Genomic DNA, 16,923 nt, shown 5'->3' on the forward strand with positions numbered 1-16,923 from the left:
TTAAAACTGATCTCCCCTACGTGCAGGTAACAACAAGAAAAACTTCAGTGTACATAAAAACAGCAAAGACTGCATCAATATGATAAGCTTATTTAATACACCCATTGCGAGTATCATATAGTAAAATGGAAAGAAACATACTTTCTATATATATATACATACATATATATATATATATACATAGATATATAAGGCCGCATTATTTCATGGGTTTAGTGATAATTGTAATTTATAGGAAATACAACTGATTTTCCAAGCCATTACTAGGAGCACGGTGAATACTCTCGGCCACAAGGAATGCCAATTTGTGTGCATACTGACAAACTGCAGGTACTCGCAGTGTGCCTGACCAATTGTAATACAAATGCGTCATTTTATAAGTCAATATTTGCATTTTATCTGCACTAAGGCCCATATTATCGTGAATTACATTGTAGCTTGTTGGCGATACTGTTCCTTGGCGGACAGATTGTGAAACGAGGAAGAAGTCGTATCGTTCGGGAAGAGTAATAACATCATCGACGACCGTGCCTGGATCAGGATTTCTGCCATTGACGAAGTAACGAGTATTTATTCGTTTAGATACAACGACAAAAGCTAGACGACATCCATCTTCTTTGCCGGCAGATTTGTAAATTTCGTCCAATTTCTTTTTAAGGAATTGTACTTCAGTATTAAAAACTTGATGTAACTGTCCATCTCCTACACCGTCTCGATAGAAAAGAATACGATCTGGCAATGTTCCATGAACAGCACGATATGATTTCAAGGCACACGTCATGTTCAATGATATTTCGTTCGATAATTCCTGCCCCTTTAGGTGTTGGGTGACAGCTGAATAATACTTTGTTGATACTCTCATATCCATAGTAGCAACTAGAGCACCATATGACTTATTTTTTTCTTTGGCAGAATGGCATACATCAAATCCCACCGTCATCAATCCGCTTAAAGGCATATCTATCATCCATGGAGCACCCATTAATTTTGCATTCATTTGAATAACCACTTTGGTAGCAATCGACATCAACCCAGATGCTTTATCGCCACGTGGGGCGATTGTTCTTAGGGTGACGACTTGGGAAGGCACTGGTCTGTCCACGCAGCATTTCTTCTTTATGCAAGCATACCTAAAAGAAAAACAGTCAAAATTACAGTTGTAACGCATTGCACAGATGAACGTTGTTCGCTCTCCCAACCATATAATATGAAATATAATATTAGTTTCCCAAAGAACATTTAGTCATGTACTATCAACCTTAGTAATTATTATTATTACAGGAAAAGGGGCACAACACGTAATTCTTAGAGTGAACCACTTTCTTCAAATACCAGTAAAAATGTACGCCCACATTAGTTCGGGCTGGCCATTTTTTGATGTGCATACAAATATACTTCATTAACTTACTTTTCTTCATTATTGTTTGGTAGAACTAACATCAATATTTGAGGATCTTGGGATGTCGTTCGGTCTATTGCAGTTGAATATGAGCCATTTCGATCATCCGGCATCTCGTCACTGGAATGGAATGTAATACATATCTTAGTATATTGTACACTTGCGTAGTGTAACAAGACTCACTATCTAGGTTCGGAGATATGCATTTTCATTGATCCAGCAGCACGAATGCACAGCTTAACGAATTCTTGAACTTCACGTAAATTACGGCGTGCAACGATGACATACCAACGCTTAATGTCGACATGAGAAAACATTGTTGTATTTCTAAATTCTCTTGTCCAATCGGCGTTTTGGTCGCAAACATACTTCCTCTGGTTTCCGAAAACAATCCTTTCGGGTGGTAAAATACGTCCAGGAATTTCAACCAAATGTTTGTCTAGTTGCATATTCCACGACGCCAGCACATCCATGCTTTCCTTGGAGTTCTGGAGACGCGTATTGAAAGCTCGCAAGCGATCAATACGTCGATTTGGGTTTAGACGTGTGTGTTCGCTCATGGCTCTCATTAACCTGAAAGTGGGTAGAATGAATATTTGTGTGTCAATCTTTATAGAGAATATTCGTTATGGATTAATTATCAATTCAATGGGGATGATGTGATATTTTAGTTTTAATCAAACCGACAGTGTTAACCATGAACTTGACTATGCAAATTAAGGGGACCCCCCATTCTCGGGATCAACATTTTTTTTTGGATTTAATTCGATTGTACACTAATTCAAGAATGTCTCTACAAAAATTTCAAGTGAAAATCTCAAGAACTCTTGAAGATATAGCCGATTTATTGTTAGCATCAAGTGACGGCTAAAGGGCTTCTCAAACTATAAACTCGTTTTTCTCTTTTGCGAATGGCGGGCATGATAACTCAAGAACTAATTACCCAATCGATTCCAAATTTTTACACGTTTCTCTGTGAGTGTATAGCTATCGTATGAACTAGGATAAAGCCAATCGGTGAAGATCATCCTTATTTTTTAACTTGGTTTTTTGGTCACAAATCGGCGATTTTCCAAAAATATTTTTTCAAAGGTCCGCCATTTTGTTAATTTTAATCCTAGTTCATACGAGAGCCAGAAATGTACTCTTTCTAACACCGTTGGAATTTTCCGATTCCGATGTTCCAGTGGGGAGTTATCATGCCCGCATTAAAAATAAGAACTTTTCTTTAATTACAAAAAACAACAACAAAGCAATAACAAAAAATTTTTGTAAATTATTTTTCTTCTCTTTTAAATCTTCAAATATATATATGTGCAAAGTTACAAACCTTAACAAGCGTTGGTATTGATTTACCAGCCCACTGAAAATTTTGAAAAATTAAAATCCAGAATGGGTGGGGTTCCCTTAAATCATATCCACTACAGTATACAAAAACAAGGCTCACGGTGTCTTAGGATTTATAAAACGATTTATTAAGTCTCTGATCTCAACATTACAGAAAAACCTTTTACATATCTTAGAATATGGCTCTGTTGTATTGTATGCTCACAATATGCAATATATTCCGATAAAACTGAATATATGCAGAATCAATTTCTACTTTAAATTGGAATAGTGATTTTGTGTTGCATTCTTACACTAGCAGGTTAAAATTAAATCGATTACCTACATTAAAAAGTAGACGTATTATGTTGAACATCTATTAGAATAAATGTTTATTTTCGATCTAGCACAAATTATTCTATGGGAGATCCTCTTAGTAAAATGTGTATTTATTTTAATTCTGTGTAATGTAAATTTTTGCATAAATACAGAACTTGCAAAATCTAATATATCTAATTTTTTTAAAGATTGGTTTAACTGTTCTAACATTTTTAAGAAACAAACATATATATTTTTTTGATTTACGAGTCGAAATAAGCATTATTGTCCTGGAGAGAAAAGAAAGTAAGGAATAATGACAAAAAGTAGTGATATCAGTCAAATACCTGAAATGCCAGTTCACCTTAACTCATCGAAGAAGTCTTGGGACAGCCAAATAACAGAATCGTTAACAAAAAAGTTTCTCTTCTTCGGAATCAATAAAGTTGTTGATGGGTGCATTCTTCAATAGCTATGGTTAATGGTGTAAAGCGGATTTTACTGTTATGGTCTTTATCCAATATTTCTCATTACAGATCAAGACATCCATATCAAATACAAAAATATATTGGACGATACATGAAGAAAATAAGATTCTTAACTCTAGATTGCCGAAGGAGGTCATTTTGGCCGTTTTTCATTTTCAATAAATATGGTATTATGGTAGTCGGCTAAGTCGACTTCTTATGAAATGTTTAATTCAATTGGTATATTAGTTGACAAATAAAATGGACCCATTAAGTTATTGTAAACAATAAACAACAAAAATAATTGATTTATTCTTTATGGTTTCGCCTAATTCTGCAACCTTAAATTTATTGATGTTGCATACTTTTACAAAATTAATTATTATTAAAACCTTAAATAAAATAACATAACATTAATCAATAATGGGTAGGTCCTCCCTTATTTTGAATAAGATCAAAAATTCTATCCATCATACTCTCTATCAATTTTTTTGCAAATCATCGTCGATTGACCGTCATTTATCGATTATTACTTCTTTGAGGTTAAAAACAGTCTGGCATTGGCGGTTTTCCGCATAGACACGACGAGTTAAGATTCCCCCTATGTTCTTGATCACATTTTGGTCGGAAGAACATGCGGACCAGTTCATACTTTAAATATTTTTTATTTTAACCATTCTAATGTATGGCGACTTTTATGAAATGGCGCGTTGTCCTGCTGAAAAACGGGTACTTCATCGTTGCTGCTTTCCCCGAATGTAATAATTTGTCTTCAAAGACTTGAACGTACACTATTGAATTTATCCGGCAACTATGAAATGCCAAATCAAGCATTCCGTCGCTATAAAAATTCCCCCAAGACCATTAAGGAACCGGCACCGAAATTTCACCGGACGGACATGCATAAATCGACTCAGAAAGTGATTCTATGCATATTCTCAAAAGGAACTATGCGTCTATCTCGTTTTCTTTTGCCTGTTACAAACATATGCACAAAGATATAATATTTTATAAACGCGAGAACTTATGTTTTCTTAAATTGCTTACCTTTATTTTCCTCTTTGTTACTTAGCATGGTCTCTATAGTTATTACTTCTCATTTTTAAAAGCGCAATCAAATTAATAACATAATATAAAACTAAATATAAATAACTATTACTATTTGACATATTTTGTGCCAATTTCAGCTTTTTCCGCAACATCGAACACATATCATTTGTAAAATGTGAAATTTTTCGTTCTTTATAAGTCGACTATTTTTCCCCAACTATAGCATGCTATGTATACTTACACACATAAACTACTTTCTGAAGTTCGGGGAAAATCATGCTAATAGCCTAGACAGACGACAGCCTTAATTTGCATTAACAGCCTTAATTCAAATTAACTTGTACATTATCCTCATTTTTATGTGTTGTTAATGCACAAAATCAAACTGAATTTATACTGAATTAAGCAATTTCAATATGGTAATGCTGTAGAAAATAAATTGATTGTTGTCAAATTTGTTTACGTTTACGAAAATAAAAATTAGAAATAAAGGCAAAATTCAACATTTCTTCAAATTTGGAGCTGTTTTATCTTCACTATAGCTGTTACTTTTCCTTCCTGTCATGTATCAATTTCAAAAAGATGTAATCCTAAAAAGTATTGTAAACAAATGTCAATATTTTCTTCCTACACACAGACAAACAATAGTTTTGAAAGAAAAAACTGGTTCATAAATGCAGAAACTCTCGTCTGTCAGGGGTAAATTTTAATTCAAATTAAGAACTTTTTAATGCAAATTAAGACTGTCGTCTGTCTATGGTATAAGTGTACTTAGAAACACCAAAAATAAAATATCGACAATGCCAAGTATACATAGCGAACTCGTCATAAAAAAAGTCCGTGCTGTAATATGCTAAGTCTACTTAGCATTCGAAATAATTCAAAAAGTTCCCAGCCGAAATATGCTAAGTGTACTTACCACATTATGGTATGGTAGTAAAATTAAAAATTGTAATATACAATTATTATATATTTACCTGAAATCGCTTCGCATTGCATCTGTTATACCAGTAGCACGACATATTTCTGGTATGAGCATAATAAATTCATCTTGACCACCGCGAATATTTCTTTCTGTCGGACGTGATACAAGCATTGGTTGTTTCTGGTCTCGTATTTGTATATTATAACGCTAGATATATATAAGAGCATATTAAAATCCAATCTGTCTTGTTATTGTGCTTTTTAAAACATGTACCTGTTTATAGTATTGCATGTAGGAAATTTCTCCATCTTTGGTGGAAAACTTAGACATGGGCGAGGATTGAAAATCAACATCATCTATGCGATACGTTTTGTTATTGTAGTCAGTGAGAACAACAGTACCTAAAGTTACCGTTAAAACCTATTTTAAAAACATCACATTTCTGGAGTTACTGTGCGCTACTTACCAACCACTTGTTGCTTAAATGACGTTTGATAATCTGCGCTATCTCTTAGACAATCAGTCAAAATACTGTAAACAGTGGCTGTGCGCATTACCTTATGCGTTATTTCACAGCACAACAATATATCCTGCTCGTGTTGGCGTATAGACGTTAGATATCCGGGCCAAATTTCCATACGATAACTGTCCATATTTATCTATAAGTAAATTGATTATTTACTAGTTCAGCCACAAGCCCCAATACAGCCGCTCAGTGCACACATCGATTAACTCCATGAACAGGAAAGTCGTGATTCGCGACGATGTTTGTTGTCTATTGTTTTTTTTTTTTTAAATCTTCTGTTAATATGAATTCAAACATATCATAAAAGCGGAATTAATCGTTGTGTGCACTGAGCGGCTAAATTTTGAATAGTATATTATTACCTTGGCACCTGGATCAAAGAAATTTCGTCCTACCAACTGCAATTTCAAACCTTCCATAGATCGACGCAAAATCAAGTTGAGTACTTGTAACAGTTGGACGTCCGTAACATCGACAATGCCAACATGTTTTAATTTGATTTGAATGGTTTCACCCTCGCGATTTTTAGTCAAGAGTTCTTTTTGTCCATTTTCAGATGGATCAATAAAGTAGTTTGTGCAAAATAGAACAGTTCCATCGAATATGTAGCCACCAAAGAGTTCTTTGTGACTACCTAAGTAGGCACGTCTCAAACGAACCATGTCCACATCTGGTCTGAAATCGACACGATATTGATGAATGGACCATTTTGGTTTCTTAAGTATTCGGAAATAGTTTGCTTGAACAGGAACTTTAGCTCCGGTTTGGCCCGACTTTGTAGCAAGGCCTTGTGGTCGAGAATGTACAATTTCAGTTATAACTCGTTTTCCACGCACTGCGCCACGGTTATCTTCCTTGCCGACAGCTTAAAGTAAAATATTTACGATTAAATTACAAATTTATTTTCAAATATAGCAGCATTTACGTTCTACAATAAGTTAAGCAATTATTTATAACTATTGCTGTTGTACTCATGGTACAATTATACAAGGTAGGGCATCATTTTCAACATAGACCTATAATGGCGGAATAAATTAAAACAAATGCAAGATCTATATATTATTAGACCATCCAGTAAGGCCAGCTCATTTGTACATTTTTTGTCAAAATATTTTGAATTCTATGGCGTAATAAGGAATATTACCCTTCCTGTGCACTTCTACCGTGCACCTATATGTTCACATTTTTTTTTTCTTGCTGTACCTTCATTGTAAATATAATTATAATTTGTATTTCCTCCTTAGTTAGGTACGTACTTCTGATGACAAAATAATAAACTTTTTTACATTTAACATGTTCAAAAGATCAAAAACCGTAATATTAATAGAACTAATGACTTTATCAGAATAGGCTTGGAAGCAGTATGAATAAAACAGAAGGAAGCACACTCGACAACGACTAAATCATAGTTGTGGATAAACAGAAAAACATATATTCAGTTCGGAAATAAGTAGTATTTGTGCATTTATACAGTTTTTTGTAGCTTGTCCATCCGTAACAGACGAAACGTGAAACACGAGAGAACTCGTGAGCAGTCCGTAACAGATGGAACGCGAAACACGAGAGAACTCGTGAGCTGTCTTTAATGTGTTAAGCTGCTTCTCTCTTTCTTTGATGAACCTGACATTTTTTGTAAAGGCAAGGTGTAAAGGTAAAGAGCATAATTACAGAAGGTAGTCTCATTTAAGAAATTAATAATCGCAACCCTTTTTTATTTGGAACTCATCTATCAATTTCAAATTGTTTGAAAAATAAATTCCATAACATTTTATGCATGTCGAATGGCATATTTAAAAAAGAAATAAAGTTTATTTTCTGTAAATAAATATTTCAATTTTTTATTAATATTGCTCTTAAGATTATAGATGTTACAAATTATATTTATAGATTATAGAGGCTGGAAACTTCAATATAATAAACATTTTGTAATTATTGCCACTTAACACGTGTTGTGCGTACATTTCGAAGGAGGATATTTTCATTTAAATTTTGAAAGCTGGTAACTCTGTCGAGTATGGTGGAGTAATTTTTTTAATTAAAATTATAAAAAAGCGAATTACTACATTTGTGCCTTACAACGATTGGAGAATTAAAATAAATATTCGTCTGCTGCCGTTTGCTGTTTGTTTTTTGTTATGCTTCTTTTGTCATGGCGCCTACAAAAACAAAGTCATATGTTTGCCCTATGTGTAATGGCAAAATAACAAAAAGCTGCATAAGTTTTTGTTATGTCAGTGAAAATTGGTACCATAGAGATAAATGTACTAATTTAAATGAAAGCTCGTATGATCTCCTTATAAAAAATAGTGGCTCAATTTTCTGGAAGTGTGGGTCATGTTCATGCCCTAATCGAGACACTAGTTCTGCAAAAATCTGGGATAGTATCGATAAGTTAACCAAAAAAGTTGAACAATTAATCGCATCTATACCGCTTACCGTGAAAAATGAAATTGACAGCTGTATAATAACATTGAAGGAACTTGTTGAACGACAAAAAAACAAATGCGAAAAATATCAAAATCAAGTCGAGAAAAGAATAGGACAATTGAGCAAAGATAATCACAAAGTCCGACACCAGCTTTGCCGCAGTGATATTTTAGTGAGCGGCTTGCCAACAACTGTGGAGCCTGTTGTTATCTCCGTTAAAATACCCCAAGTTCTTGGAGTATCATTGGGCGAAAGCGATATAAGCGCTTGTTTTTGGCTGGGGAAAACAAAAAAAAAACTCTTCTAATAAAATTTTGCTCTATATTAAAACGGGATGAAGTTATGAAAAAATATATGGCAAGAAGAAAGATATTTCGTAATGATCGTGTAGGTCGTCGTGGAGGAGGCGTCGCATTATATATTTCTTCGACTGTGAAAACTAAAATTGTTTCAAAGATATCAAAACCTGGTGTATGTGAAGCTCAGTTTCTTCATGTAAGTTCAGGTACATCAAGCTTGATTATTGGTGTTGTATACTTGCCCACTGGTTATATTAATTCTTTGGAATCTGAACTTGTTGATATATATACTAGATATAAAGATATTGTTATTGTTGGTGATTTCAATTTCGATATTTCTGTTCGTAGAAACTTTGACTACCTTTCAAATCTCCTTTCCAGGTGTAATTTGTCGGTTGTACACAATAATAAACCCACTCATATTGATCTTCATTGGAATTCATATTCGCTCATTGACTATGCATTAGTAAGTGATGCTTGCGCAATTTCTAAGAGTAGTCAGTTCAATTTCCTTACGCTTATTTCCAATCACGCGTTTGCCCTTTTGCAGTACAAACTACGTACAATCAATGAAAGACAATATGTAGCATTTCGTGATTACAATTCAATAATTTGTGATAACTTAATATCTGACATAAATTCTATTAACTTCTCTTTTTTGTACAATACGAACAGTTCTGATTTGCAGCTAAACTATTTGAATAACACTTTGCAATATCTTTTTGAAACTCATGTACCTGAAAAAACAAGAGTAGAACAAATTCAAATCGATGGTTCAGTCGGCCAGAAGTTCTTTCTGCTATCAGAAATAGGGACTTAGCTTTTAGTGCCTTTATTGAGAATTCTACTGATTACAATAAACAGGTGTATAAGAAATATAAAAATATTGCTTGTAAAGTTGTTCGACAAGCCAAGCGTCAATTTGGTAAAAGTATATTTAGTGGTATTGATAATCCTCGTATTTTGTGGACTAGGATTTCTGATTGTGGAGCGACAAACTGTGATATAGATTTAGATCATTTAAATATTTTTTTTTATCTCCAATAATGGTGCTAATATTACTATTTCTGATAACACTTCTATGACTATGCCTCGTTCTAATATTTACAATTTTCGCAATGTCGACATATTTGAGCTCACTAGTGCAATGTATCCGTTACGTTTCCTTAAGCTTGTGTTTCCTTTTTTGCAACATAATTTTTTACACCTTTTTAACACCATTATTACAACTAGTACATTTCCGTCTGCTTGGAAGGTAGCCAAAGTGCATCCTTTACTGAAAAAATGCGCTACTGGATTAAACTGTGCCGATTATCGCACAATCTCAATTCTACCGGCACTGTCAAAGGTTCACGAAGTTTTGCTCAAAAACCAAATTTTGGAACACCTGGATGAATATTCTTTGGTTAATGTTTGTCAATCAGGTTTTAGAAAACATACAGCACAATCTCATGCCTTGACTAACTGATGACGTTCGTCGCTTGTTTGATAAAAAGTTTCCTAGTATATTAGGCATTTTAGACCTTTCTAAAGCTTTTGATTCTATCAATCACTGCATTCTCCGCTCCAAGCTATTTAATCTTTTTAATTTTTCTCTACCATCTTGCAATCTTGTGTCTTCAATCCTCTCCAACCGCTCTCAAAAAATTGTATACGACGATAATTCTTCCTGCGTTTGCGATATTTCGTCAGGTGTTCCACAGAGCTTAATTTTAGGTCCACTCCTTTTTATGTTATACGTTAATGATGTTTGTGAATGTGTTCAGCATTCTTCTTTGAATATATATGCGGACGATTTCGGGTTGTTTATGTCTAGTCCATGTCTTGACATAAATGGTTGCATTTTTTTACCATTCCGCATTAAATACAAACTTGGTCATGCTTTATTAATGTCTGTTTTTCTATATGGAATGGAGGTTTATTCTGGCACTGATAGCACCCACTTACACAGGTTACGTAGTTGTTTTCATAGTGTTTTAAAATACGTTTATGGGAAACACTGTAATCGTGACCATAATCTTTATGAAAAAGAGTTTCTTGGAAGTTCTTTTGATGACTACTTCCATGTTCGATGCTTATAATTTTTTTTTAAACCATGAAATATGGTATACCTACCAATATTGCTGATAATTTCCGATTTTTGCACTCTAACAGTAATTCTCAAATTCTTTTTGAACACATTGAAAGTCTGGTCCTGGAACGTTCTTTTGCCGTTCGCATTGGTAGGTTGTGGCCAGCTTCCCCTTGGATTGAAAAATTTCTCAATCTCAAAACATAATTTTAAAATTAAATTGCTGCAATATTTTTGTTCTTTGGAATAAAAGAATTATATATCTGGCTCGCTTACAGCATCGAGTTGATATCTCACAAATTAACATTACGGTTTGTTAAGCATATATGTAAGAATTAGAAAAATGTGCGTTAGTGAATTTTTAGTTTGTAATTTTATAAGATACTTTATTACACGCCTTCTATGAATTTGTAACCCAATGAGGAGTTTTTTTAATAAATTGAATTGAAAAAGTAAAATTATGAAAAAATTGTCATGATAATTATGCCACGTCGAAATTTAGGTAGTTACCTAATATGGCGAATTATCATTGCAGACCACCGATTCTGCAAAAAAGGGTTGTTGGCGGCTGTTCAAAATAGTTTGATATATAAAAATGTCTTGTTAACCACGAAGTGAGACACCTGCGAAATTCTCATTCAGTATATATCGTTAGTTAGCTTAGTACTTCGATTTGTTATAAAAGGGTTTTTTATTTGTAAAGAAGAAGAAGAAGATATATAAGGGAACTGATGAGGAGCAATGGCAAGATCCGAAACTATAGTCTTCCGTGTTTTACCCCTTGATGGGTGGACAATGCAGTACTTTCCCCACTAATATGGTTTTTATAAAAAAAACGTGTATCTCAAAAACCGCCAACATTACTGTCGTTAGATATATTTATGCTAAAAAAAGAAATGTTTCGTCCATCGTTTATATGATCTTCATTTCCAACATTTGTGAATATCCGATGCCTTTCCTAATTCTATAAAGGATCCAAATTTCAATGTTCCTTTTTTTGTCTACATCTTTTTATTTTTCTAGTGAATCTTGAAACATTAATCTAACAATTCCAAGATTGGATGTTCACATGGATAGATAATTTCTTCTAAGAGTGTCACGATTATTCAATACACTACCTATATATATATATATATATATATGTATATATAATAAAATCTTTCGCTTTTACAAATGAGCCTGACAAGAAAGCATTCGTTATACCGTTATAGCGTTGACTATATAGCCAAGATGAAGTCAGAATAGCAATCAATCGACTGAAGAATAATAAAGCAGCAGGTGCCGATGGGTTACAAGCCGAACTATTCAAGACTAGTGGTCAGATGCTGGTAATGAGCATGCACCAGCTGATTAGTACAATTTGGCTAGAAGAATGCATGCCCAATGATTGGAACCTCAGCATCCTGTGCCCCGTGCACAAAAAAAGGAGACAAAACGATGTGTGCTATCCAGCGTACTGTGTGAACGACTGAAGCCAATGGTCAATGACATTATTGGACCCATACTAATGTGGCTTCAGACCTGGCAAATCCACCATTGACTAGATTTTCACTCTGCGCCAAATCCTGGAAAAAACACACGAAAACAACATCGACACATTCCACCTACTCGTCGACTATAAAGCCGCATTCGACAGCCCTATCCGTTCAGAGGTGTATAAAGCCATGTCTGCGTTTGGCATTCCTGCAAAATTAATTCGGCTATGCAGGATAACTTTAACAGGCACAAGATCAGCAGTTAAAGTCGGAAAGGACCTCTCAGAGCCCTTTAATACCTAACAAGGATTCAGACAAGGTGATAACGACAAACGATCACCTTGACCTTTTTAATATCCTGCTGGAAAAGGTCATACGAGAGGCAAAACTGAACAGAAATGGAACTCTGTACATCAAAAAACACATGTTACCCGCCTACGTCGATGACATCGACATAATGGGTCGAACATTGAGAGCGGTAACAGCCACCTTTGAACAAATTGAGGAGTCTGCCAAAGTGGGCCTGGCAGTAAACGGCGAGAAGACCAAGCTGATAGTATCAACGCGCAAGACGTCCAGTAGACTCGGGCCAACTGTGGAACTTGAGAAATACAGCTTCGAGGTAGTCAGCGATTTAATATAACTTGGTACCGCCATAAATAAAACGAATGACATCAGTTTTGAAATTCGGAGAAGGATAATGATGGCCAACCGATGCTACTATGGTCTGAGCAAACAACTTAAAAGCAAGGCCACCTCCCGCCAGACCAAACTCACACTCTACAAGACGCTGATACTTCCGTGCTGTTATACGGATCTGAAGCATGGGTACTTACGCAGGCAGATGAGGCAGCTCTTGTAGTGTTTGAGAGAAAAATTCTACGAAAAATCTATGGCCGATCTACGTTGAAGGTGAATATCGCCGTCGGATAAACCATGAGTTGTGCCAGCTATTCTCGGACATCGACATTGTTAGACGTATTGAGCTGCAGCGACTACGTTGGCTAGGTCATGTTGTGAGAATGGATGAAGATGCCCCAGCCCAGAAGGCATATAAAAGCGAACCAGCTGATCGTTCACGCAGAAGGGGAAAGGCAAGAATACGTTGGAAAGATTAAGTCGAAGACAACATCGCCGAAAATGGTCTTTCAAATTGGAAAAACTGCGCAAAAGACCAACACGCCTGGAAATCTTTTATAAGCTCGGCATATGGATTCTGCCACTAGACAGCTAAGTAAGACTATATATGTTAAATGTACTTACCTCCGGCTGGAGCTTCCGCCACATTAACATCTCTATGAGTCGTAGCTCGTCCTAAAGCAGCTGGTGCTGGCGGTCGTTGTTGAAGATTGGACGTTGGTATTGCAGCTTTCATCACGGAACTACCACGAGCAGCACCTACCGGACGCTGTCCCCAAGCAGATGGGCCGGCACCGGCGCCTGCGCCTACGCCTGCAATGGGCTGTGATACACCACCTGGAGGATGAACCTAAAAATAAAATATAATAAAGCAATATTAGACCGATCTGAAATTACCACAGGTTGGTTTTGGTCTGCTGATTACAAAAAGGCGTAAAGGAGAAGCAAAAAAGTGAAGATTTTTCTAAGTTCACTTTTAATATATATATATATATATTAATATACTATAATTTTTTTAAACAAATTTAGTCATTTTGTTTAATAGCAGTCATAACAATTAAGTAAAAATTTGAATTTTTTGTTAGTTACGCCTTTTTGTTTTTGTTAATAGAAGCTCCTTTTTTGACCGCAGACGTGTAAAACTTTGTCAACACATGTAGTTTATTGACATTCACAATATTCATTCAAAAAGTCAATTTTCAATATTTTTTTGTTAGTATATATATATATATATATATATATATCATTTCATTTATTTCACATGTAATCCAAGGCTATCAAGCCCATGAACGAACAGAATATACAGTCGAATTCGGTTAAGCGAAAACGCCTAATTTCAGTTTTTTTCTCAAACAGAATTTTCAATTAAAAGAACTTCGGATAATCGAAACTCGTTGCGCTTAAACGAAATTTTCAATCAATATCTGAAAAATCGTGAATTTTATAAATCATATTATGAAATGAATTGAGTAAGAACTTATTTGTTTTCGTTGACATTTTCTTGGATGGTTGGAAAAATGTGCAACATAATTTTAGAGTTGCACATAAAAATTTTAAAAAATTAAAATTTTGCAAAAACAAATTACAAATGGTATCCCAAATAAACCGCCAACACTACTGAAATTAAAATTTACAAAAATGAAATTGTGTTTTTGCAACAAAAAAAATTTTCAATTAACAGATTTTTCTTTTGCAAAAACAAATTACAAATGGTATCCCAAATAAACCGCCAACACTACTGAAATTAAAATTTACAAAAATGATGTTTTTTTCTCTTAAACGGTGCTCGTTTCATATATAATTGTGTTTTTGCAACAAAAAAGTCCTTCTCATATACAGATTTTCAATTAACAGATTTTTCTTTTAAGCGAAGTAGAGTGTTTGAAAATTTTTAGTTTTAATTAACCGATTTTTTCGATAAACCGGCGTTCGCTTATCCGAATTCGACTGTTCATCGTACAAATTAACTTTACCTTAAAAGATAAAACTACTCCACGTACCATAAATAATATTAAAACTATTTGTAAATATAAGTTAGCAAAAAAATCCAAAACACAATTAACTTTTGCTTAAAAAAGATAAAACTACTTCACGTATCATAAATAATGTTAAAACTATTTGTAAACTAGCGGGCCCGGTAAACGTTGTCTTGAATAGCAATATTGTTGATGTATAATTCACATAACGATAGCCCACTATTAAGTTAGCTTTTTCTAACCTCTACGATTTGAGATAGATACCCTCACGATTTGCACATACATTGCTGCTACTCCTAGGATATTTGGTATTGAACATGTTCAATATTTGTTCACTATTTAGGGTAGCCCCCATATATCGGTACCTCGCAATATGAGAAATCTTGATTTTTTTCAACACAATTGATTGCAATTGAGTACCAAATATTATCAACATTGGCACATGGGTGGGTACCGCCAAAATATAATGGTAGCCCTAAACATACCGTATTTGAAGATCTTGGCCACGGGTTTCAACAGAATTGCTATTAATCCGGGTAATCCCTCAATTTTCGGTATTTGGCTGTAATTTTATATTTTGAATGATCATTGAGTAGAAACTGTTCCTAACAAAATTTGACCAAGCTTCCGAAAAGCCTCCATATAATGGCACTCCACATTATACGATCCATTGGGGATTTGTGCACGATTTTCATCGTAATCAGCTGTAATTGGTTGTTGTTGTTGTAGCAGCCCTATTGCTTTTACTGTAATTGGTTGTTTTATTTGGTAGCATGAATCCTACTAAAAATTGTAAATATTGGTCCTCTCTTCTATTTTGGGGGGTTTGGTATTTTAGATGATCAGTGAGTACAAAATATGTTTGCAAATCTCGGTCCACGTTTCCGGGACCCATGGTTTGCGAATAATTATCTATTTAGGTCCATGTCTTGATATAGCAATACATACAGGTTTTGCCCCATTTTCGGTATTATAAAGATATTGACCGAATTTTCGCATAGAGTTGGGTATAATTCAGGGATGCGAAATGAAATTATTCAAATTGTACTGGCTTTCAATAAAAAGTGTACTTTTTTCAGTCCGATTGTACTTTTCATATATTTTTAAATAAAATGTTTGTTGTTATTAACAATTAATAAAAACACACATAAAAAAATTAATTAAGATTTGAAGCAGTCGAAGCATGTATTCTGTTCCTTTCTTTGGTTTTAATTATATTTTGATATGAAAATACCCTTTCCACATTTGTAGATGAAAGTGGAATATATAATTACCCTCTAAAAATTTGTGATATAAGGAATCATATCCTCGTTTCGTAAATTTTAGACTTCAGTCACCATTGACCAACAAATGCATATATTGTCGTTTTTGAAAGACTTAAAACTTTCTACATGCATCCTCATTCTCGGTTTCAAAAAACTTAGTTTTGTATTTTGATTTAATTCGAACCTACACTAATTCAAGAATGTCCCTATAAATTTTCAAGTGAAAATCTCAACAATTTTTTTAAGATATAGCAGATTTATTGTGTTAGCATCAAGTGACGGCAAGAGGGCTTCTCAAACTTTATACGCGTTTTTCTCCAAACAGAGTTTTTTAAAACACATGACTCAAAACTCAATTTAATACAATCTGCTAATAAATAAGTCAATAAAACTTGGCACACATTAGTATAGACCTAATTCAGTACTCTGTGCAATTTGTTTTCTCAATCGGACAGATATTGGGATTTTGGTGCGCCGTTCACATAAAATCGGACGAAACTATATATGGGAGCTATATCTAATTCTGAACCGATTTCAATAAAACTTGGCGTGTATCAGTCTAGACGTAATTCAGTACTCCGTGCAAAATGTTGTCTCAATCGGAAAAATATTGGGAGTTTGGTGCACCATTTACATAAAATCGGACGAAACTATATATGGGAGCTATATCTAAATCTGAACCGATTTTCCCCAATTTCAATAGGGTTCGTCCTTGGGCCAAATAAGTGACCTGTGCCAAATTTCATTCTTATCAGAAAAT

General features: G+C 34.4%; 1 protein-coding gene across 1 annotated transcript; it reads right to left on the reverse strand.

Moving 5' to 3' along the window:
- Nucleotides 1-227: 227 nt before the first annotated feature.
- LOC133330173 (protein aubergine) lies at nucleotides 228-13,658 on the reverse strand. Its single transcript, XM_061538643.1, has 8 exons — nucleotides 13,547-13,658; nucleotides 6,374-6,876; nucleotides 5,952-6,144; nucleotides 5,759-5,886; nucleotides 5,538-5,692; nucleotides 1,583-1,972; nucleotides 1,409-1,519; nucleotides 228-1,130 (listed from the first exon to the last, which is right to left on the reverse strand). Exons 1-8 carry the CDS (start codon nucleotides 13,656-13,658, stop codon nucleotides 230-232), a joined length of 2,493 nt encoding a protein of 830 aa, XP_061394627.1. The 3' UTR covers nucleotides 228-229.
- Between the last annotated feature and the right edge of the window lie 3,265 nt (nucleotides 13,659-16,923).

The sequence above is a fragment of the Musca vetustissima genome, unplaced genomic scaffold (assembly GCF_032173495.1).
Source record: "Musca vetustissima isolate MV318-11 ecotype Yass unplaced genomic scaffold, APGP_CSIRO_Mvet_v1 utg10898, whole genome shotgun sequence".
NCBI lineage: Eukaryota > Metazoa > Arthropoda > Insecta > Diptera > Muscidae > Musca > Musca vetustissima.